Source organism: Vanacampus margaritifer, chromosome 8 (assembly GCF_051991255.1).
Source record: "Vanacampus margaritifer isolate UIUO_Vmar chromosome 8, RoL_Vmar_1.0, whole genome shotgun sequence".
In the NCBI taxonomy this organism is placed as follows: domain Eukaryota; kingdom Metazoa; phylum Chordata; class Actinopteri; order Syngnathiformes; family Syngnathidae; genus Vanacampus; species Vanacampus margaritifer.
In genome coordinates, this window is record NC_135439.1 from 3,545,957 (window position 1) to 3,571,183 (window position 25,227).

General features: G+C 38.3%; 1 protein-coding gene across 3 annotated transcripts in view; it reads left to right on the forward strand.

The window, feature by feature from the left end:
- The window catches only part of asic1b (acid-sensing (proton-gated) ion channel 1b), a 163,684-nt gene that overhangs the window by 90,850 nt on the left and 47,607 nt on the right, over nucleotides 1–25,227 (forward strand). The window contains exon 1 of one of the 3 annotated variants that reach the window (XM_077572706.1): nucleotides 12,924–13,589. The exons of the other annotated variants lie outside the window; for them this stretch is intronic. Within the exon in view, the coding sequence (XP_077428832.1) occupies nucleotides 12,924–13,589 (666 nt within the window). Of the gene's footprint in view, nucleotides 1–12,923; nucleotides 13,590–25,227 lie in introns of those variants that run through there. 3 annotated transcript variants of the gene reach the window in all.

Below are 25,227 nucleotides of genomic sequence, written 5' to 3' on the forward strand. Positions count from 1 at the left end.
GCCGTGCACGCCACACGTCACGTCCCTCACGCCTCCTCATGTTTATTCATTTCCCCCAGAGAGACGTGCCCTAAATCACCCACCGCTCTTTTTTTTTTTTTTTTTTCCGCTGAAGCAAGCATGGGAACCGGCAAGCAAGGCTTTATCGATTTGGCCCCGTTTCATCAGCAGCCAGGTCCTGGTTTCGGGACGAGCGGACCGTAAATCTGGTGTAGCGAGTGCTTGTCAGGACCTGTCGGCGCTGTAATCTTCACAAGTCGATGGCTCGTCTGCAATCTGTGAACTCCTCCGCAGCTCGTTAAAGACTCGTCCATGTAAGCGTGATGGGAAAAGTTGTCTCTCGAATTGGGTGTGACAAAGCGGCGGAAAAGACACTTGTAAATTGTCGTCTTCTTTTTTTTTCTAGCAAAACACATTTCCCATTAACTCATTCACTGCCATTGACGACTATAGACGTCAAAAATTCATGTGAACTATTTCTATTAGTTGAACAGTTTTTTCATTTCATTTCATTTTTTTATGAAAATCTTTTTTTATTGTACATTAATAACAAATATCAAATTATCATGCGATTAATTACGATTAAGCGGCCCTTATTTATTTTTTTATTTTATTTAAATTAGGCCCGTCAGGCGATTAATTTTTTTAAATTGTAATTAATCACATGACTTAACTAGTTAACTAACAATTAATCACAAATTTTATATCTGTTCTAAATTGACAATAATTTATTTCTAGGTTTTCATACTCTTGTTAGCAAAAGTGGATTTTTTTTAAACTAATAGAAATAGTTAAAATAAATTTTTGACGTCTATAGCCGTCATTTCTTTACTTTTAGTGAAAGCTAGAAAGCAACTTAACTCTTTCACTGCCATTGACGTCAAAAATTCATTTGAACTATTTCTATTAGATTCACATTTTTTTTCCACTTTTGTTAACAAGAGTATGAAAACCTAGGGAAAAAAATATTGTGCTTATAGAACAATTTGTGATTAATCTTGAGTTTAATTAATTAAGTAATCAAACAAAAAAGAAAATATTATTTAAAAATTAGGGGTGTCAGATGATTACATTTTTTAATTAATTAATTAATTAAGTAATTAATCGCATGACTTCACTAGTTAACTAACGAATAATCACAAATTTTATATCTGTTCTAAATTTACAATATTTTTTTTCTAAGTTTTCATACTCTTGTTAGCAAAAGTGGATTTTTTTTTAACTAATAGAAAGAGTAAAAAAAAAATTTGACGTCTATAGTCGTCAATGGCAGTAAAGTAGAGATGACGTTTGAGATAGCATTTTAGCACTTGAAATGATATGAGGTGTAAAGAGAAGCTAAAAGCGTTGAATAAAACAAGCGAAGCTGCCAACGGACCATCGTACCCGTGAATAAATACAGTCGCTGAATTCCCTAATCGGAGTTCATCAAACGACGAGGTTTGGAATTCATCCCAAAGCTGACTTCTAAAAAATGTTTTCAAACTTTTGAGGGGCGCCACTGGGCCCGCTTTTCATGCTGCATCTTCAAAATGATGGTCAATCTTTGACACCATATGCTGCCAAAAATGTGATTCAGAATTTAGCGTTGTCCATCTGTCTTCCGATTTGGGGTTATTTGGCCCAATTCCCAAATACAGTTTTTTTTTAACCTTGTTGGAGGTAGCTACTGAACCTCACTAGTTTCCGATGCACATTCACCTTTTTCCTTGAAAAATAAAATGTGTTTTGTTTTTCTTTCTTTTTTTTATTATTAATTAATTAATTAATTAATTCACCTAAAACCTATTAAAAATCCCATACCGTTCACCTAAACCGAATACTTCAGAATCCAGCTAGAGTGGTGAGGTTGTCAGGAGACCCGAGGAAGGATCAAAGAAAGGAAATTGAAATCTAGCACCGACCAGACATCACCTGCTACCCACCGGGTTGCCAACCAGAATCTTTCACTGACCCCAGAAACATCTAAATTCCAACAAGTTAGGGAGACCTCAAGAGACCAAAGAAAAGAGGAAAGGAAGGTTTTGTTTTTCTTTCAAATTCAAGACGTGCTTTGCTGGTGAACAAAACCAAAATGGAAATTGTCCTTTTCACCGAATCGAGCTCTTCGCAGGAGCTCATACTAAGCAGCAAAAGCATTCAATTATGTAATTGGCTTTACTCTTTGTAATCCAGTTAGTAATAAATGATCTAAATTGCGTTTCAAAAGCGATGAGCAAGGCATCTTTTGCGTGCGTTGGCTCTTCTCGCAAAATAAATGGAGGTGCTGCCAACAATCGAGTTATCAGCTCTCCCTTGAGAGCTCGTCGCATTGTCTGATATGATAAATTCATTGGAGCTCGTCCAGCTGTCTGTTTTTGTGCTATTCTTACATTTTTGACCTCCCCAAACTGCAACGAACGAAGTTGCGAGTGAGAAGAACCGCCCACGATCCAAAGCATACCACATCATGTGTTATCGGTGGAGAGAAAGGACGAAAAAGAATGGCATGTCAAACAAGACAAAGTGCGATTTCTGCAGAAATTGCGTGGGAATGCTGAAAAGCTGAATGCTATTAGCTGAATGCATTTGCTTATGAAGTCAATTGAAACATAAATGAGGTGAAAATTACACATTTTTAGTAGTAGTTAAATGATAAATGAATAAAACTGCAATCTGTTAAAGGTTGAGATTTAGTCATTTCAGAGAAAATATAATCCATTTCCTGATATGATAGTCAGTTGGTATCGAACCACTAAATGTGGTCAAAGTGGGGTTTGAACCCGGGTTCTCCGTGGTGGCAGCCAATTGCGCTAACAACTGAGCTAACTTGACTTGTTTGAAATGATGGCGTATTTATTTTTGAAAAGTGCCATCTGATGCTGAGAGCTAACATTCATTGAAGTGAAATGACAACTTAGTTTAAAGGCCGCGGATGTATTTGCAATGTGCTGTGAGAGGTGTGATTCGAACCTGCAACCCCCTGGTTACTGGCACTTTACCAACAGCGCCACCGAGCAGTATGAGACGCGTGCTAATGATGAGGAAGTTAGAAAAAGTTCATTGTCAGTCCCATTAAAAAAGAATGGGGAATTAATTATTATTAATTATAATTATTAATTAATTAATTAATTATTAATTACATTTAACCTTAAATTGTAAGTAATGTGGAATCAGGCAATTTATTCCCAGAGGAGGCGTGAAATTTTGAAGCAAGTTGAAATCCGAATGGTGTAAATTGGAAATATGTGAGAGTTGTTTCACGGTGGAAAAAAAAGTGAGGAGAAAAAAAAATCACAATCACATATGTTGGAATGCTTCAGCATTCCCACGATAAAGTCATGAAATCGGTGTGACGTCAAATTTCTGGACTGCACGCCATAAACTTGCCACGCAACGACTCGCTGCGGCCGCACGACTGCCTTGAAATCGACAACAAAAGCGCTCGTGCTTTGGTGACGACAAGAGAAAAGTTGTCTCAATTCCGCATGCCCGGGTCTTATTTTAGAGCGGTGAAAAATTAATGACTTAGACCCATCATAAAAAATGATTCACCCACAGCCAGGAGTTTGTAGCAGAATTCATAACATCACTGTGGGAAAAAAAATGAAATATGGCGAGTGCGGCTGGAGAAAATAAAGATGTCACGTCATTGGCCTGCTCTGTTGTTTGCGATGTAAAAAAAAAAGAAAAAAGCAGCATAATTTGGTCTTCCTTGTTTTGAGCTTGTGCAGTTTGTGCTTCGACGCCACAATATTTCAGTTATTGCATTTTTTTTTAATATGCATTACAAAGTGATAATGTATATTTTTCACATAGAATTGATAGCATTTTATATAGCGGCTCACTTTTAGTCAAAGTAGCCATGTTTAACTGAGCAGTCAGAACAGAATCGTGTGTACAAAATGACCGACTGCAAACACAGTCGGATCAAGCCCTGCTGCAAAAAAAAAAAAAAAAAAGTGACTAATTAGTAGTGATGGGAAAATGAAGCTTCATGAAGCCCTTGCGATACTTTTTGACTCCTCAAGATGGCACTCATGATTCAAAGATTCAATGCAAATGAAATAAATTTTTATTGCACTTGCCTTCATCTTTGAACCAAGAGCTCCATCTAGAGGAGTCAAAAAGTATCGCAAATGCTTCATGAAGCTTCATTTTGCCATCACTACTAATTAGACACACACCCTAAAACAGGGGTAGCCAAAAGTATCATCCTAAAGAACTGTAATATAATTTAAAAAATTATTTTAGCAACTCACGCTAATATTAGCTGTTCCCCGACCATATAAAAACAAATTTTTAATTAAATTGGTGTTTCGAGATATGAGCAATAAATAGGCAGTTTTTTTGTTGTTGTTTATTTTTTTCTCGCACTGACTTACAAGCACAAATTTAAAGCTGAACACTGGTGGCAGTGAACCTAAGTTCACAACCAGGATCATTTTGGCCGATAGGGAACAGTTCTTAAAAAAAAAAAAGATATTCCAAGCTGTTGATTTAAAATCTGATTTCTTAATGCTAGCACAAAGCAAAAACGCAATAAATGGGCTAACGAATAGCATTCATAGAGTCCGTGTTAACTGTTAACCCTCTAGGCAACGGATATTTGAACACACACAGACAGACTCAAGGCATATATTCTTTATCCTCTGCAAAAAAAAACATTACTGCAGTTTATCTTGTAACAATATCCATCCATCCATGATTTGATTGTACAATATTATAACCGCTTCAAACATCAAAGCGTATTTAGATTTGTGACATCTGCGGCTAAGCGCCATAAAAATAAAGATGACTTGACTAGACTATAAAGTCTTGCTAGGTTATGTCTGACAATGAAACTGCAGTATGTCAAGGCGCTATAGTGCACAGATGGGCATCATTTGTTGATCCCTACCCAAATGCTATGTGGCAATAACGTCCATTTCCGTTTTTGTATCATCACACTTGTAATTTTAATAATCCTTCAGATGTTCACTTAGTTTGTTTGCTGGTGTATTTTTTTCCTGAAAACTTTGGTCAAACTCGAATTTATGCCACATCAGTTTGTCCTGGCTTGACAAAACTAAAGACAGACAGATACCTAAATCTGTATTTGTATAAAATAGTTTTGTGTAACTCTGTTTCTTTTTTAACTCATTCACTGCCATTGACGGCTATAGACGTCAAAAATTTCTTTGAACTATTTTTATTAGTTTCACATTTTTTCCACTTTTGTTAACAAGAGTATGAAAACCTAGAAAAAAATGTATTGTACGTTTAGAACAGATATAAAATTTGTGATTAATCGTGAGTTAATATTGAAGTCATGCGATTAATTACAATTTAAAAATTGAATCGTCTGACGCCCCTAATTTTTTAATAATATTTTATTTTTTGTTTGATTACTTAATTAATTAAACTCAAGATGAATCACAATTTTTATATCTGTTCTATATCTACAATAAAAAAAAATTCTAGGTTTTCATACTCTTGTTAACAAAAGTGGAAAAAAATGTGAAACTAATAGAAATAGTTCAAATGGATTTTTGACGTCTTTAGCCGTCAATGGCAGTGAATGAGTTAAGTTGCTTTCTAGCTTTCACGAAAAGTAAAGAAATTAAGCCACTCAAACACAAATTGAAAAGGCTCATTTGAAAAAGGTCAAGAGCAAAGAAAAAAGACGACCAGGCTGTAATAGATCGGCCCCAGCGATAATCACATTGAGAGACGGAACGTCCGCCAGTGAGCCGCGACCCGGGTTCCGCTCACATTAGAGCCGAGTGACAACGTCTCGTCACTGGTTTTATTCCAGAAGCGCTACGCTTGTGAAATCCCATCTGCCGTTCATTTCCAGCAACGTTCACGCCGCCGCGCTCTCTTTATTGTCTCCGTCAACGATCTTGTTGGAAGTGAAAGCGCCGCCGCCGCCGCCAGCTGCGCATCATCAGCAGATAAGCATCAGGACGGTTTATGATCCTGTCAGGAATTGGCAAACGCCGCTCAAGATGCACCACACAGTCTTTAAAAACTTGTACTTGCCTGTTTTGGACACTCACAGGCAGACCACATCTTTTGGTTGCACCGGGACAATCCATCTATCCAAACCAATGACAAAAACCTGAATGCTGTTCCGGCATTATATACTAAAAAAATTAATAAATATCAATTGCAATTGTATTAGGAAATGTATTTGTGATTTTTCATTCATGCACAAATTATGATCAAGATATTTTTTTCTCAACTGTTTTTATTACACTTTCAGCATGAAAAAAATAATCATCTACATTTTTTTTAAACATGTATTTTTCAAGGAGTTGGTGACATGTCCACTAGGGTGGACAATGTGCATAAATAACAAAAAAAACAATAATGTAAACATTATAGAAATTGATTTTTAACATCAAAACCGACTACACGTATTGTAAAAACATCTACCCAAAGAAAAATGAGCTTTTTATGAAGCACAGATAGTAATTTTCTTTTTTCTGGAGGAATAGACACTTATTCCTTCCTTGCACGTCATATCTGACTTCTGTCGGCCATCTTGTTGTTGTTGTTGTTGTTGTTTTTTGCACTTATAAACATTGACCACTGGATGGTAGTGTAAGACTACACTAGTGTCCACTGGAGTGGCTAATGGGCAACCGTGGCAAAAAGATTAATTTATATAAGTGAAAACAACATTTTAATAGCTGTCGACTGTAGTAACAACTATCCGTGAAAGAGTTAATGAACTGGAGCCCCCAGCACTGATGAACTTGTTGTTTAGCAAAGTGGTGACAAGATGACAAGGCACAGTTACTTAAGATGTCTCCTCGACACTCACTTTATTCCTACACCAGATTAAATGATAATTAAATCTCTACGCGCTCACGAGATGCGTTGATAGTGAGAAGTGTTTGCAGCCGCGGGAATGCCAGCCTCACTTTGCCTTGTTAGCTATTTAACAATTTGACAATGAAAGAGTGAGTTTAGGCACATATCTGTCACGTACTGACATTTGTGTTACAAGTTTGTTCCTAGTGTGGGAAGGATTTTGATTGTGTTGTATAAAAAACAAAAAAACAAGAAAACAACAAGCTGGGATTGGAATTTGAGTTCTAATAACTGCGGACGTCGGATCTTATTAATTTTTGGCTTCAGGGTAACTAAATATGTTCATCAGATGAATGTGGGGATTAAGAAACAGAGGAAGAAACTGCTTTGTCTCCTGAATTCCGTCAACACTCTAAATTTAAAAAACATCTAAAGAGGTTTAAAGGAAAAGTCAACCTTCAACTTTTATGTAATATGTGACCTCACCAATATGACATTTGTAGAATATGAGTTATGCAGCAAAATCCAGCCGCTTTTATCCATTCCAGGGGCGGCCATTTTGTCACTTGCGGTCGACTGAAGATGACATCACAGTTGCGCGGGGCTCAAGGCAACGACCAATCACAGCTCGCCTGTTTTCTGAAGCTGAGCTGTGATTGGTCGTTTCATGAGACCGGAGCAACTGTGATGTCATCTTCAGTCGACAGCAAGTGGCAAAATGGCCGCCTTCTGATATGGATAAAAACGGCTGGATTTGGAATGCAATATTAACCAAAAAAAACTGTATTTAGACGAGTGGGGCTGCATAGAACATATTTGTTCAGAATTTTTTTTGGGGAGTGCTAGACTTTAATATTAAAAAAACGCTGTTTTTGACGGTTGAACCTGGATGAATAATCATAGAACTTTGCACAAAAGTCAGGCTTGCCAAAAATCTTATGGTATGTGACAGGACCCCAAGGTGCAAATACCCCAACATGGCCACCAGTGTTGTGAGGGCCCTTTTTAGCTGCTCGCAGCTGTAGGTTGAATCGTTTAATTTTATTTAACAGCTTTTCATTACACGTAATATAATACTTTGGAGTGTTAAAATTCCATGCTGATGAAGTCCTACTTGGGAATTTGTCCAAAGTCAATAATTTTCAGATTACTTAATTTAGTGACATTGGATAACTTCCTTGCTGCAGTGTGGCTGAGAATTTCTGGACTCAGCTAAGATGATTGAAAATGTTGTATTTTGACTTTTGGAGCGAAATGTTGCCTTTTTTTTCGACGGAAGCAACGGTTTTGATTCATCAGCTTCACCCCGTTTGATGTTTTGGTGGAGCATTTTCACTGTCCGGCTCCTGTAAAATGACTCTGGCCAGCGTCTTTTTCTCAAGTGTTTGCTCTCCTGATCCCGAAGGAGTTGAAGTGGCGTGCTCTCCTCCGGCCTGCCAGATGGGGAGCCAATTCTTGCTTTTCTGCCTGTGACGTGCTCCCCCCCTGCAATCGGCCTTATCTCGAAGCTTTGGACTGCCACCTCTGTACTGTTTTAAATGAGAATTGGGCTTTAGGCCACAATGGCTTACACAGATAAGTCATTTCTGTACTTATTGTTGTTGTTTTTCGCCCCAGTGAGGCGAGGGTTGAATATTAGTTGTTGTTTTATTTTTTGCCTTCTTCCACAGCATCTTCATGTTTGTTTACTCCTGTCATATTCATGCAGTGCCCAACCTCTAATAATCTCGGAGCGTGAATGCCAGGCTATCGATTGCCTGGGAGCAAGCAATATCGCAATATCGCAGTCGCGTCTAAGCGCTGTTTGACGATCTTTATTATCCCTCCTCTGGAGCTGCTGTGCGTGCGCGTGTGCGTGTGACTCCCATGCACAGTAGTCTCTCTCTCTCTCTCTCTCTCTCGCTGACAGGCCGGATTGTAACCATGGCAACGGCAGGTTGATCCTGGCTGTAAGCAAAAAGGACTTGAAAGGGAAGTGTTGAAGGTCTACGCGCTCATCTGGCCCTGCGCTCCTCTGTGTCTGACCGTGGCCAATTGCGCGGCCATGTTGAAATCCCAGCCCGGGGTCGGTCGGGGGGGGGGGAGGTCACTGGGGGTTCTGATGGGCGGCTTGTGACAGCGGCCTGCACTTAAATCGCAACACTGCCATCTTTTGACCTGAAAATGTATACCCAAAACAAGAATAGTTTGATTTCAATCAAATGCAAAAAAAAAAAAAAAAAAAATTTTATCATGATTTTATGTCAAACCCAACGAAGATTTAATTTGCTTAAAAAACGAAAAATTCAAGAAATTTTTATTAATTCATTCATTATTTTCTAGCTTTTTCTGTTCTTCAGTAATCAGCAGTAGAACATAGGTTTGGTTTCACCAAAAAAATTTACATAATTATCTTTTTTGAAAAAGAAAAATCCATGCAGTAGCTTTGATATATATATATTTTTTTGCTGGTTTGACACCTCAAATTATAAAACAACAAAAAAACAGGATGAGAAAGCGCTTCCATTAGCAAAATGTATTTGCAGAAGACGTCGTGAGCAACGAGTGCCCATGCAGCGACGACTCTCCATCTTCCACTAACATCCCAGGTTAAACTTGCTTGTCACTCAGTTGGAATGTATCACTTGACAGTAATTTACTACTTTCCTATATTAAACAGGGCTTCGACAGTCTCCTGTGGCACCTCAGGGCGTTTTAGAAAGGGCACAAAAAATAAGATTAAAATGTCTGCAAAGAGAATATACCGCATGCGACCTATTCCTGGGTCAAAACCCTCAACCACTTAAACATCACGTCATCGGTCTAAATACACAACTAAACCAATGTGTAACATCCCTTGCATTTTTTTCCACATGAGGCTTATAGGACGCTTTGTCATGTCTGATTTTGTCCCTTGAAGGATTCTAGATGATTAAATGTGTTACTGCTGCCTCCTAGTGGAAATAAATATGCATGCCGTGTGACCATGATATCAAAAGGGAGGGATGACGTTAAAGTTAAAGTACTCTGCATTTGATTGGATAAGGGTTAGTGTGAGGTTTTTGGTTTGGGTTACAGTTAAAGATTAGCGGTAGGGTTCATGTCTAGCCTATGTACGAGTAAGGATGTGGTTTTAGGGATTACAGTTTGGGTTCAGGGTTACAGTTGGGTTAAGGTTTAGGTGTATGGATTTAGGGTGGGGTTAGGGTTAAGGTTTAAGAAAAAAGTGAGATAAGTAAGAACTAAGTTTAGGAGGTTAGGATTAGGTATCAAATTAAAAAACAGTATTTAGGGATTAGAATAAAATTAGATTGAAGACTAAGGTTAAGATTAAGGGGAAGAATTCCGGGTAAATGACTACAAAAAAAAACAGTTTGTCATAAGTAACTAAATACTTTCCAAAAACTAATTAAATTAACAGAATGACTTATTCATAAATGTAATTCATTACCAGGGAACATAATTGTATTAGTAAAAAAAAAAAAAACTTAAAAAAAATATATATCTATATAAAGTAATTGCGATTATTGGTTTCACAAACAGCAGTCTCCTACTTTGTATATTTTTTTTATTTATATATAATATACTTTAGAGCCTAGTTCAAGTATTTTCTTCACTAAAAGTTTCAACAAAAAGAAGTGCTTTCGTTTTAACCCAGTGTGGTGTAAAACAAAAAAATTGTCCTCGGCTTCCAGACAATTGTGCACGTAGTGAAAATGCCGTTTTAACTTGATTGACAAGCAAGGCTAAAGTTTGCCGTTTGAGTTAAGGGTTGTGATAAAGCCTGGGCTCTAGTAAGATGAAGATTCATGTTAAAGTATATTTGAGCATATGGAAGTCAGGTTCAGGCTAAATCTCTTTTTATTTGCAGTTTTATCAAGTTTATTTTCTTCAAAGCCTCATCTAAACCCACAGTGACCCAAACTGCCGCTTTCTCACCCTTATTCGCCGATTAGGTTGACAAGAATGGATCAACTTGGGATGAAGTGCTTTTTTTTTCATGAGTTTCTATCACGAAGATGAGAGAAGCATGTAAAGTTTAATCTCATGGCACCATCATGTTTCTGAAAGTAATCCTCTGTCGCGCTAATGGAGGCAGGGATCAATGCAGATGGATCTCGGGTTTCCTTTTCATATCACCAGAGCTGCATGTGACTCAATCTTCGATAGGATCCATTTGAGGTGTTTCTTTTCCCCCCTCCCGGGCCACTGCTTATATTTGATTTCAGTTGATGTGATTGAAACGGGGTTATGTTGGTAAAATGAGTCATTAGTGAGGTAATAATGAGCAAATGGAGGCCTTGATTTAATTTTATCCATTTCTTTCTCGGCGGTTGCTTCGATATGCCGTCTCTTGTGGGGGAAACAGACGTTGCTTACAAATCTAACGTTTCCTTTCCGTGGACGGTCACGTCTCTTTCCTGGAAGTGCGATAATGCGATCATCCCGGCCGGCCAACCTTGAAATGAAACGTGTGAGTTAAAGGGCTTGTCGTTGTTTTCCTTCACTTGTTCTGGCAAAAAAAAAAAAAAACATATCAAAACAAATGGCAGTGCTACCTTGACTTCAATCAGTTTTCCCGATTGAAATGAATTGAAAATGGGTGAGATTTAATAAGTTTTGTGTCTTCTTCCCACTCCCTTTTGAGCATGGAAAACTGATGCTGGTGCGATTTGTCGATTTTTGCTGTTGTTCATGTATTTTTATTATTGTTACTTTTTTTCTTTCTTTTTTTCCATGTTCAAATAAAGTCAAACTCAACTCAAACTCAAATGGCAAGACTCCCCCCCCCCCACACACACACAAAAATAGGCACTGTATTGTATAAAAAATATAATACAAGAAAATGTAAAAATTTGGGATATTTTACAAAATTTTGTTCATCGGTCTGTCATTTTATTTTATTTTATTTTTAACGCCAAACCAAACTATAATCGTCAATCGGTCATTTCATTTTACCCATGCTTCCATCATCACTCCGTTACCACTATTTTCAGACCAAGCGGCCATTACGTCATTACAGTCCATCTTTTGTCAATTATCAACAAAACAGGCAACAAAACCCATTTCCATCAGTGCTTAGTCTGTCATTTTTAACTCTTTGACTGCCAACCGTTTTCAGAAAAGGGATGCTGTGGGTGCCAGCTGATTTAAGCATTTTGACTGATCTTTCAAGGTCCACAGAAAATTTTGTGTTTGGACTATGGAAACACACAACAAAAGTTTGTTTCTACCTTATTCTGTTTTTCAGTAATCAACAATAGAAAATGGGTAGTTTCACCCAAATGCTTTGTTTTGGACCAAAATACGGAGAAATCAAGCTTTTTGTGAAACGATATTATTTCATGCACTCTAGTGAATTTTACACTTGTCCAAAGAGAGTCATCGCTGCCATCTAGTGCCCAAAAATAGGCATTATACTAACTCGATCTGCTTGATACTTTCAGCACAGCTGGCCAAGGCTTTCCTCCACCTGTTTCCAAAAAAAACCAAAAAAAAAACCATAGTTAACGTCTTTTAAGGTCTTTGGCAGCCCTCATTTGGATTTTACTAAACGTTATTAAACGTTTTTGGCAGTCAAAGAGTTAAAAAGGTTCTCATCATTTGTCAGAAATGCCCATCTCTGAAAATATCACATAAACTGGCTTTATAAAGTGACTGATGATGTTGTCTGCTCTTCTAGTCTTTTCAAAATAAAATGTTTTTCAGGCTTAGATGATCACTACAATATTTTCGTCCGGGATCTCTGGGCTCGCTGGTAACAAAATGGTCCATAACCACAAAGTGTAAATACAGTGAACTAAAAGGTTACTTTTGCTACTGTACTCTGGCTGCCTTTCTCGAACAGACATTGCGTCAAGGTTTTTTTTTTTTTTTTTTTCCAGTAAACGGTGAAACTCTGCCCCTCCGGGGTGACCTGCCCCCCAGGCCCTGTGGGAGTATTGGGTGTCCTCACCTCCTTTCTTCCCTCCTCCCTCTCCTTATCGCAGTCTTTGTCTCTTTCCAACTTGTTCTAAGGACTGGAGGGGCAAAGCATCTCAGTGTCTGTTTTGATCTTTGGGATTTCGAAAATTTAACGAGGTTTGCCTTTCACTTCACTTAACAATAGTTTGACTCTAGTTGAGATTTTAAGACGCTACTCATTTCTTATTTTTCAATCTACAATGCCGGTCCGGATCATGTGCACCATCTCCTTTTCTGGCGATGACGAAGACAGAGGCTACGGCAAAGACGGTTTTGACGATCACTATAGAAGGGTGAAAAGGGGTTACGGAGATTCGCAGGAGTACCTGGATGGCAGTAGCCAGGCGGATGACGACGAAGAAGAAGAGGAGGACGGCTCGGGTCAGGTGGACGACCTGGCAACGTTCTTCAGCGGCTGCTCGCTCCACGGAGCCAACCACGTCTTTGAGGAGAACAAGAAGTTTGGCGTCCGGCAGAGTTTGTGGGCGGTGGTCTTTACCCTGGCGCTGTCCGCCTTCTTGTTCCAAGTGGCCGACCGGGTCATGTACTACCTCCAGTACGACCACATCACCATGTTGGATGAGAAGGTGGCCAATAACATGACCTTCCCGGCGGTCACCTTGTGCAACTACAACTTTGTGCGCAAGTCGCAGGTGAGCTACAGCGATCTGATTTTCATGGCCCCTCTGCTGGGCTTCGACGAAGGCATGGCTCCGGGGTTCCCGCTGGCCCCGGAGCCCGATCGCCCGCCGGGCTCTCGCTTCACCTTGGATGAGTTCTACAACCGCACAAGGCACCGCCTTGAAGATATTCTCCTGGAATGCAACTTCAGGGGCAGAGAATGTGGCCCGGAGAACTTTCGAGAGGTAAGGTCTTACTCTCAGGTTGTTCTTTTCTGAGACAGCACATCTGCCGCACAGTCAAGGCGGGTCGAGGGTTCGAATCTCCACTCTGGCCCTTCTGTGTCAAGTTTTAATGTTGCGTGTTGTTTTCTGGGTACTCCGGTTCTTGCAAAAACATTTAAGACTCTGTTGTCCGGAGAGATCATGTGACCATGGTTGCATGTACTGAGATTGACTGGTGACCAGTCCAAGGGTGTACAACTTCTCTCACCCAAAGTCAGCTGGGGTAGACTCCAGTTCACTCATGACCATAATGAGGACCAGATTTACCAAAGATGAATAAGTAAGCGTAAATAAGTGATAGACTAAATTTGGATGACATCACCGTAGGAACAGAACTCTGTCAATGGGCCGAGAAGATAAATATGGGCAGCAAAGAGACTCTTGCCCTGAAAATGAATTACATCCTTCCAGCCATCATCATTGGGGATTGGCGATCACAAGCGGAATGCCAAGTAACGGCGCGGTAGAGACAATATCCCGCTATTGGTCGGCATTGATTTTCATTTTGACCTTTGGTCAAGTCGCAGTGAGTTGCGTTCAGAATGCTAATAATGACAATACGAGCTGCGGTGACAATGACAAGTGTGATGGCGTGCTGACATTTTAGACCAATGGTCTTTGTTTGCTCCGCTTTAGTCCATTCGATTTGGATTGTTGGGCTGCAGTTTAAAGTCGTCAGCGGTACGATCAGTTCGTGTATAAACTTTGCAACCTTGAGTAAACGTTAATGAAAACTACGTGAGCCAATTTCTTCACTGCTCAGTGAGATACGGGATTTAGGTCCTGTGATGTCATTCTCAGGCGACAGCTAGTGGCAAAATGGCCGCCCCCTGAGATGGTCGATTGAGAATTCATACAGCAACAGCCTCACTAAAATCCTCGACGTCCTAGCCCCCACTTCTTTGAGGACAGGAGAACGTGGCAGTAAGACAGGCCAAAATCAAGATTTCAGAGGGGCAACTAACTAATTGCGTAGTCTGTGTGGTTTAAAAAAAACATAAAAGGCACAAAAGACAGTTCAAATTAACTCTTTGACTGCCAACCGTTTTCAGAAAAGGGATCCTGTCAGTGCCAGCTGATTTAAGCATTTTGACTGATCTTTCAAGGTCCACAGAAAATTTTGTGTTTGGACTATGGAAACACACATACTACCAAATGAAAGATTGAACTCTCATCTTACATCAGAATAAAAAAGTTTGTTTCTACCTTATTCTGTTTTTCAGTAATCAACAATAGAAAATGATTAGTTTCGCCCAAATGCTTTGTTTTGGACCAAAATACGGAAAAATCAAGCTTTTTGTGAAACAATATTATTTCATGCACTCTAGTGAATTTGACACTTGTCCAAAGAGAGTCATCGCTGCCATCTAGTGCCCAAAAATAGTCATTATACTAACTCGATCTGCTTGATACTTTCAGCACAGCTGGCCAAGGCTTTCCTCCACCTGTTTCCAAAAAAACCCCAAAAAAACATAGCTAACGTCTTTTAACGTCTTTGGCAGCCCTCATTTGGATTTTACTAAACGTTATTCAACGTTTTTGGCAGTCAAAGAGCTAAATAAAATGTCAGCTTTCTGTTTTTTCTCCCGCTATGCTAACTGCTAGCATGATTTTTGAATGCTAATGGCAATCTTCTAGCTGCAATAATTGGAAGTTTGTACAGTTGTGTAATGTTGTTCTGCTAATTTAAAGCCTTTTTGTTCTTCAGCATATTTTGCCAGAGACACAAATGAGTCTGAGTTTCCCAGGTGGCTCCAAATGACTCAGTAGGAAAAGACGTATCTGCCTTATCCTTCATTCTTCTGTACAGCAAATCAATAGAATGTATTTATTTTCGGTTACGCGGCCATTGGCGGTGTCATGCGGTCCCAGTGTGGACCGCATTGAATTCCTGCTTGTGACTGTTTATTACGTGGGCTTAGAAGCCACTAATGGCCCCTCAGACTCGATTGTGTGGATTCGGGGAAATGGAGCAGGGATGATTGATGGCTTTTTTTCCCCCCAACACCTCGCTGTCCTTTTGGCGAGCAGCCGATAAGTACACCTGCGCATCAATAGAGATCTAATGTAAGAGTTACTGGAGATTGATTACACTCTGGAAGCAGTATAGCAGATAATGAGCAGGGAAGATATGTATAAAAAAATGATTGTTTTTACGTCAAATGTGATGCTCAACATGTGGATAGAGGTCCTTTGATGTCGGAAAAGCAGGCATACTGATGATTCGGCTAATTTTGAGCTTTTTTTTATTTTTTTTAGTGTGTGTGTAAAGACTAATTACCCCCCCCCCCCCCCATATGGCTGTGGCTGTGCACTTGTAAATAGTTAAACCTTTTCAACAGTTACCCAAAAACAAAAATAACCCTTGTGGTTAACATGGATGGAGCAATGCAGCAGTAGAAAAGCTAAAAGTTAGCCTAGCTTCATCTATTTATTTATTTTTTGCTTCAACTACTACTCTCTTCCTTGCTATTTTCTTTGCTCTGTGGCGTCATGCTGCCTCTCACTGGCCAATTTTGATACTACAACAAACATTTGGTTCGGGGTGGGGAACGAGATTTTGCCACTACCCCCAAAAAAATCTGTCTCAAATTTTACAAATGAGTTCAAATGTCCAAATATGCGCATACTCACTATTTCATCAAGATTGTTGAAGTCAGGAAGAAAACAGAAACAAAAATCATCTCAGGTTGCTTGAATTTAGTGTCCTGGTGCAGAATATGAGCCTCTTCCCATTTGAGCCACTTCCGTCCACATCCCGTCTCATCGGAAACTCTCCTTTCTACCATTGTCATCAAAATCATCCCCCGCAAGCTTGCTGTCATTGCAGCCTCGCCAATGACAGTGGATGAGTCATTTAGAGGAAAGACAGCTAAAATGTCAAGGATTAAAAAAAAATACACAAAAAAAACATCCGGTGATATTTTAGTGCGTAGGATGGATTTTGGTATAATTCAGTAAAAATATGATGCAGTTAAACCCAATGTGTCTGACAGCATTGGGTGTCCCAATACTTTTGTCTGGCGTCCATTATGTCGGTGTAGTGTTGTTGGGTTTTAATCCCAAATTCTTTTTAACCTCTTTTAAACCTTAAACCAGCTCTATCGTGACTAGTGTCATTCTGTCATGCCTATCAAATCCACAAGATGGCGCAAAAGCTCTACTTTTCTATTAGATGAGGTTTCGGGCTTTACACTCCAATCTCTTGTCGCTTTGAAATGATCTCCTTTTTAGGGGTCTGCCCTCCACAAATCCAAGGATTTTGATACTTTGACTTTTTTTTTCTTTTTTTTTCGGATTTGACATGTCATCATCATTGCTCTCCTTTTTTTTATATATATATATATTTTTTGTATTTTTATTTTTTATTTTATTTTGATACTTTTCCATATGATCAAGCATTGCCTGTTAAGTTAATCAAGATTTTCTGAAGATTATTTCAATTTTTATGAAAAGCAACCGGCTTGACCTTGGGAGTTCCACTACACTTTCCGTTTGATCACTCGCGAGCGAGTGCGTCAAGAAAAGCCTAGTGAGCAATTGAATGTTGGCAGCTTGTCTTTAAAAAAAAAAAAACACTAACAGGATTAGGCGTTCTGCCGTCACACTTCCGTTGGGTGTTAAAGTCAATTTGTTTCTGTCACGTTCTTTTCACTCACACATGCAAATCCGCCTAATGAAAGTGTCGACGCCCGCGAAGGAGCGGGACTTCAAATCGGCGTCTCTTGTTTCCCACGATGTCTTTCTTCATCCGGTTACACGGCGTATTCTCTTTTCTCAACGCCTGCCTCTCTTGTTTGATGGATGTGCCTCAGATCCTTCACACGGCAACAACAACAACCCATCTGGGATGCCTTCGTTCCACTTGCTGATGGAAAAGCGCTAAACGAGGAGAAAACTCAACTTGAATCTGTCACAACAACAAGTTTTCGTATATTTACATTGAGTTCCTTTTAACAGGTGTCTATTAGGGGGTGTCATGGAACATGTATTTAGATACAAATTTTCCAAAGTGTCGACCAACAACCATTATTGGACATCACAGGAAGTGCAACGGTGTCACATACTACTCCTACTCTGTAAACAAACACAATGCAGCTCCACCTCTGGCTAGAAGATGTCATGGCTAGCGGCAATATGCCAAACGTGTTCACTCATTTGAATTGAATGCAACTTTCAATGGAGTCAAACCAATACATATATTTTTAGCATCATTATTTTCCTTCCTAAAAAAAAACTGTGTTCCCTGGTTTTTCACTGGGTTTGGGTTCCAAAAAATACCTGTAATAAATAAAATCCACAAAGTAGTTAGCTTTTGGTTACAGTTTTTGAAAATAAAATGGTCCTGTCCTAAAATGACGAAAATATTTCAGATGTATAAATTTAATTTTTATTATACAGTCGACCTCTGCATACTCGTAGTTCGGCACCCGTGGATTTGCATATTTGTGGAATTGTTTTGAACATTTTTCAATTATTTTTCAGTATTTATTTGGGGTTTATTTTGATCTTTTTTTTGTAGAAAATGCAGTGAATGTTTATCCCCATTTTTAAAAGAATTTTGGGGGTTTGTTGAAAAATAATAATACATTTTTTTTTTTTTTTAAAGAAAAAAGTAGGTCAGCATTTAACGTATACCTCACTTCCTGAGTATTCAAATGAGGTTGTAAGCCATGCTAGCAGCCTAGAACTTTAGCTCAATGGTAACATAATGCGCTCCCAAACCGGAGACGTGGTCGAGCACGGGTTTGTGATTTTTCCGTTTCATTTAAAATTTTCATTTTAAATCTAACATTCCCTGTTTATACAAAAATGAGCAGTTTTACATTTTCTTGGCCCAATCGAACCACCACCTTAAAACCAAGGTCAGTTACACAGCTGTACGGATGTTAATTGATTTATCATGAAGAATATGGTTGATTGTATAGAATTGATTGTTAATAATAAATATAAAAAATAAAAATAAAACATTAGTAAGATGTGTGTTGAAGGTGTACTAATTAGGAGCCTGTCTTCCCGTTTAAGTCATCCTGCATGCTGAACTGAACATGCTGAATGGATTTAATGTTAAGCAAATAAGCGTGATTAAATGTCGGGCGGCGATCAATACACGTTCGTCCAGGTCTGAAAAAGTGATGGCAACGAGCATGAAATATTCATGCATCTCTTTTAGAGACCAAAAATTGGCTTCAATTATGTCATAACCTTTAAAAAAAAATAAAAAAGGACCAAGCGGATTCAACATTTAAAAAGCTAATCCTATGTGGGCCACACTGCATGTCACATTAAGTTGTTGTACTTACTCAGCTTGGCAGCACAGCACAGCTTTTCAGTTTTGAAGTGAAATGTCTTCATGTTCAAGCCGGGCTGCGGGTTTTGCTTTTTTTTTTATTTTTAACTGAAGGTTTAAGCTCCGTTTGTGTTGAAAGGCGTTAAAAAAAAAGGCACATTTGGGCTCTGCTTTGTTTGCTTTAAATGTCGTGAGCCTCAGAGCAAAACTGCACAAGTTATGTTGAAATTAATGCCACAATATCAGTTAGGGGCAAAAAAGTTCTAAGTTTTAAGGCGTACAGTTCGACTTACACTTTCAGCACCGTCTTTACCATTTAAAATTGCAATGACTACTTTGTTTGGTACCAAACTTTTTTTTTTTGTAACTTGATTTTCGCACAAGCGCAAACACAATGTCGCTTATTGTAGGTGAAAAAAAGAAAAAGTCTAACATTTAAAATTTTGAAACGATTTAGTGGTTGGGATAAGTTGGAAGCTGCGATACGAAAGGCTATTAAAACTTGAAAAATTTTCAGTGGGATACGGGCTTTGGTTAATAACGTGAGCAAAATTGCGAGAGCAAGTTGTTTGGATAGCATAAAAGTCAAGCTAACACTAGCTAGCTAGTTCTTAAACGACATGTGACAAGTAAGAGATTCTTTTTTGTATTCTTCCCAGTATTATAAACTAATTAAGTTTATAAAATAGGAAAACTACAGCATTTTGTGTGCAGGGAAGTTTTTTTTGTGGCGCTCCGATCGATTGGCTACTAATTGCGATCGGCCCATTTCCGTGGAAAAGCACGTCATTTGCATAAGTTGATCAAAGCATTTCATTGTTGCTCACCCACAATCAACACAATAAATAATCATAAATGAATGAAATAATCATTAGTGAGCAGCTCAAAAATGTCCAACTAATCCATATGATCGGTATTGGAATCGTTCTCAGCTGATCAGAATTACCAACATGGAACCCTGATTAGAACCTTTTTTTTTTTTTTTTTAATTTTGCCAAGTTGTCAAAATGCGTTGGACAGTAAATATTAATTTCTACTTTCCTACCTTTCAGTTGTTCCTTTTACTCAAGGAAAAGAGGTTAATCACATCTTCTACTTTTACCAGGCTTCTTTTTTTTTTCTTTTTTCTTTTACTAAGTATTTGACCCTCTACTGTGTTACAGAATGTGTTTGCTCGCTATTAATTTGGCATCAAAGTGGCATTAATGCAAGACGATAACATTGACTTTAGTCACCGAGCAGGATAATGACATCACCTTCCGCCCCTTTGGTGCAATTAGGAGCAGATGAGATGTGTGACGAGTTTCTGGCCAGCCATTTTACTAGCAAACTAATTGAATGAAAGCAAAAAAAAAAAAAAACCTCTTAAAATGTGGGCCATGAAGAATCACTGTATTACATGTTTAAAGTGTGCATATTGTAACTGTAATTAATAAATTACAGTCCACTTGTACTTAACTTTTAAGCTCAACACTTTTGTTAGAATTGTGTGTTTTTTAAACATTTAGGCTACTGAGGTGCAATTTGTGTTAAATTTATGCGCAATACTTTTTAATTGAATCATGAAGGCCTGCAGTTCATTGAATTAATGTTGAAACTGTGCTTTGTGTTTCAGTGGCTTAAAGTGAAATGAAAAACACTTTAAGTATAAAACTTCAGTTTTGATGAACACTCGGGTCTACACGGTATCATTATGATGGCGGTACTTGGAGGGCTGTGAGGTTTTTTTTCTCTCCCAGTGGTACTTGGTGTAAAAGGTATGAGAGCAATTGTGTTAGACAATATAAGAAAGTTGTGAATCTTTTTCTCCACCGCCCCCATGCGGCACATGAACATCCTTGAGAGCGGTGCTCTTTGTAATAGAGTTAAAAGCTCCAACCTCCCTGAGCCGCAAACTGCCAAAGATGGAAGATTGCTATTATCCAAGCAAGGCTTTATTGTATTGTTACCTTTAATGACTTACTTTTTGAAAACATGTATATATATATATATTTATTTGAAATGAAGGGTTTTACAACTTTATACAGATCAATAGTACCTTAAGCAAGTTATTTAATTGTACAACCAAAATCTGAACATAAGATGTATAGGTATGATTTGACAACTTCCACTTGCTTAAAAAAAAATCTAGATTCCCATTTTAAAAAAACCCGAATCTAATCAAGTAAGAAGGGCTGCAGATCATGCTATTTTCAGGTTGTCCAGCAGGGGGCACTATTACTTCAGATTACTTCGTCTATCCAAACGACAGAAACATTTTTAGAGTTGCAGCCTCCTTTACTGTAACTAGGAAAGGAGCCACGTGAATGACTTTTCAAGTTGGACCCCACGAGTTTCCGTATGTGTCATTTGAACTCCTCCAGTCAATCAAACACACACAAGTTTGTTCCACTTGCTTTGTGGGGCCATGTCATTGACATAATGCATTTCCTAGCCCCTCCCCCTAACCCCAACCATCCAAAATGATTGCCTACCCCCATTCCTTACCCTAACCTCAACCATGACCCAATTCAAACCTAAACTCTAAAACCAAGTCTTGACCCTCAAAAAGAGGTCTTGAGTTGTGAGGACCGGCCAAAAAGTCCTCACTTCACAAAAATGTCCTCAATCTGTTGGTTAAAGACGTATTTTGGTCCTCACAGTGTAGTATGTACAAGTACACACACACACACATACACACACACACACACACACACACACACACACGTGTAAAGGTTCAAATGAGTGCCACTTTGTTTATACCATTTTATTTACTATATATGTGTATGTATTTATACATACTGTAGCTATGTATACTCATATGTATGCATGGCAGGCATGCATGTAGATCTTTTTTTTTTCTTCTTTCCTGGAGAGCTCAGTATTGTTCATCCGGTAATTTTACCGATTTGACATGTCATCATCATTGCTCTACTTTTTAATTTTTTTTTATTTAAATTTTTGGGCCATGCATGTATATATCAATAACATACAGTGCACACAAGTCTCATTTAAATTGGTATTTTTTTATTCCTTTGTTTTATTGCTTTTTAAAAAAAAAAAATATATTTCCATCATCTATTTTATTTAGTGTTTTTTTTTATGTGTTTTAAAAAATATTTTTTTCGGAATTTCCATCCATTTTTAATTCATTTTATTTTGGGATATTTTGGAGGGATTTTTTCAAACTTTTTTTTTTTATAATCTGGACTCTTTTGCTCATTTTAATTTACACACATGCATACACACACACAGGCATACACACACACGCCTCTTGAAGCTACCAATGCTTTTGATGCACGTATGCATGTATCAGGTGAGATTGAAAAAAAACATATGTCAGGCAAATGAGTTTGTGTTGCAAAGCGATCAAGTGGTACAAATGAACGCAAATACGTGTAAGCGGGTTTTCCCTGAGCTGCTGTTAATCTCCGGCCTCCTTTGATGGAGCGGCAAAAACATCAAACGTGCTGCAACGCTAAATACGGCTGATTCATGTTATTGGTCAGGAGGACAAACTGCACATTTGAAGAGCGGTAATGTGGAGGTGACGTTGGTTCGGGGCTTCTCAGCTCGTTAGGGGATGTCGGGCAGCCGAGCAAATTAACAAGTCGACTCGTTTGCAATCAAATCGAAGCCATCAAGAGACGCGCTGATCTCAGCGAGCACAATGAAATCCAAATGAGAATGTCTTAACAACAGGAGCAGCTTGCCAAAGAGATGTTAGATTTCCAACCATAATATTGTTATGACGGCAATACAGTACCGTTTTTTCCCTTAACCGTGTGTTGTTGTTTTTTCTTAAACGATCCGCTGCCTCTGACAGTAAGAGAGTACTTGCAGTTTTCCTAGTCCGTAGTTTTACGTGATTTGTGCTTCAAGTCGAGCGTCCAATTCACAACTCTAACAAATGGAAGCATTTAAAGCAGTGAGACGACTTCATCGGTAAATGTCAAATGAAAAAGGGAACGTTTATTTAGCAGATTCATTCATTCTGGAGGTGTCGGGCCTGCTGTTGGGGCTGAAGAGTTTCTTCGTCGCAAATCACATGAGGCTCCCTGGCCGACACTGGCGAGACAAATTGGGGGCAGTATCCGGAGTTTTCCTGCAGGTCCTAAAGCTCCTGAATTTATTTTCAAATATACAATAAAAGTATGAGGCCATACGGTATAGAGAGACAATAGACGTAAGGTAAGCTTAAGAAAGGCTTAATTACTTGAGAAGAAGAAGAAGGAGATTGTAGGCTAAAGTTGAACCGTCTTGGTTTAAATTATAATGCTTAATATAGCTCCGGTTTCCTCCCACATTCCAAAGACACGCATGTGAAGTTAATTGAACACTCTGAATTGTCCTTAGGTGTGATTGTGATTGCGGATGGTTTTTCGTCTCTGTGTGCCCTGTGATTGGCTGGCAACCAGTTCAGGGTGTACCCCGCCTACTGCCCGAAGCCACCTAAGATAGGCTCCAGCGACCCGACCCTTGAATATTGTTATTCCTTTTTTTTTCAATTTTTCTGCTTTTATTTTAAATGTTTTTAAAAATGTTGTATTATTTATATGGTTTCTTTTCCATTTTTATGTTTTTATTCATATTTAATGTATTTAATTTTGATTTTTGATTTTATTTCTTATATTTTTTTAATTTTATTTTTTATTTTTGTCTTATTTTTGTCTTTTTTTTGTGCATTTTTTAAGTCATATTTACTCTATTTTCTTTTTTAGTTCTTTCATTTAAAATACTAATAATAATGATGATGATGATGATAATAATAATAGTAATTATTATTATTATTATTATTATTATAAATAATAATAATAATAATAATAATAATAATAATAATTACTATTATTATTATTATTATTATTATTGTTATTGTTATTATAAAAAAAATTAGGGATATCCAATCCCTTTTTTTTTCAGATCAATACCAGTATAAGTTTTCAACCCTTGAGCAGTCACTGATATCAATACCAAGTATCGATACCACTAGTACTTTTAATACATTAAATTGATTCATAGAATTGCCCCCCAAAAAATGACATAATTCAAATAATAAAGAAGTCCTATATCCCTACATAGGATTTTTCCTTAAAATTGCATTTAAATGAATGGCAATTTTCTATTCTTCTCATTTCTAATGCCTAGTTACTGATCGCAAAGAGGAAGAGTCCGATACTGCTACTGCTGTCACAAGTACCGATACCTTGAAATAAAGCCCGGGTATTGGCCCAATAGCTATTATCAGTACTTGCCCAGAACCTAATAGTTTGACTTGCATAGGCACAATATACTTCTTTTTCTGCAGGAATGTTTGGGTTTTTAACAAGTAAAGCATTATATGATGTCAATCTTCTCATGGTGAGGTCAAATCATCACCTCATGATCATAAAGTGGGCATGAATTCCTCTTGAGGTCTCATATTGGCCATGTGCCTGCTCGTTTCCTTGCCGTGTGTTACGACTCTGCCCGGGCTTCTGACAAAAGAACCTCATTTCCCTTTCACAGTAGCTCAGCTATTCACTGCTGTTTATTTATTAAAAAAAAAAAAAAAAAAAACTGCGTGCTGTATTGTATTCGCAACACCTTGACTGGACTGCCGATTGTCAGATTTCATTTGAATTATCCAAGGATGTGAATTTGTTGAACAGTCTTTATGTGAATCTCCCGAGCTGGTTGATTTAGAGGTGAAGTCACGGCTTGACGGTAATTTGAAGTTGTAGAATTTGGACGTGGGGAGACTATTGGTGGGGGTTACGGATGACACGTGAGGCTAACGGCGCCATTACAAACTTAATTATCTCCTCAAATGGTCCCTGCCAAGCACCACCTGCTTCTCGGAGCAGGCATGCCTTCATTCGGTCTTGTGCTATCACCTGGAAGCTAACATTCGAATCGGGCAGTGTGTCCTATACCTCATTGAACCAAAGGAGCATTTTTTTCCCCATTTGAGTTGAAAACCATCAAGCAGAATGTCCCAAAGTATGAATACTGAAATAGTGATAGTCTTGTCTTAATTTACTCACAAATTCAAAGCTCTCATTGTGAATTTTTCGGCTGTTCATTGTACCTTCTGCCATTGGATAAAAGAGCGTTCAATTGTTCTGCCTGTCACTATACGTTGCTGGCATAGATTGGTGAACAAAGGGATGAGATGTTGTATTCTATAGTTGTGATTTGGTTTTGCTTTTACATTTTGGTACACATTTGGTACACTGATTTTTCATCAGAAATTGTCTGTCTTTACAAAAATACAACTCCATTTTGATTAATTTGACACATCCGTCCGTTAACAAAATAAAATTTAAAAAAAGAAACTGAAACTACTTCAAA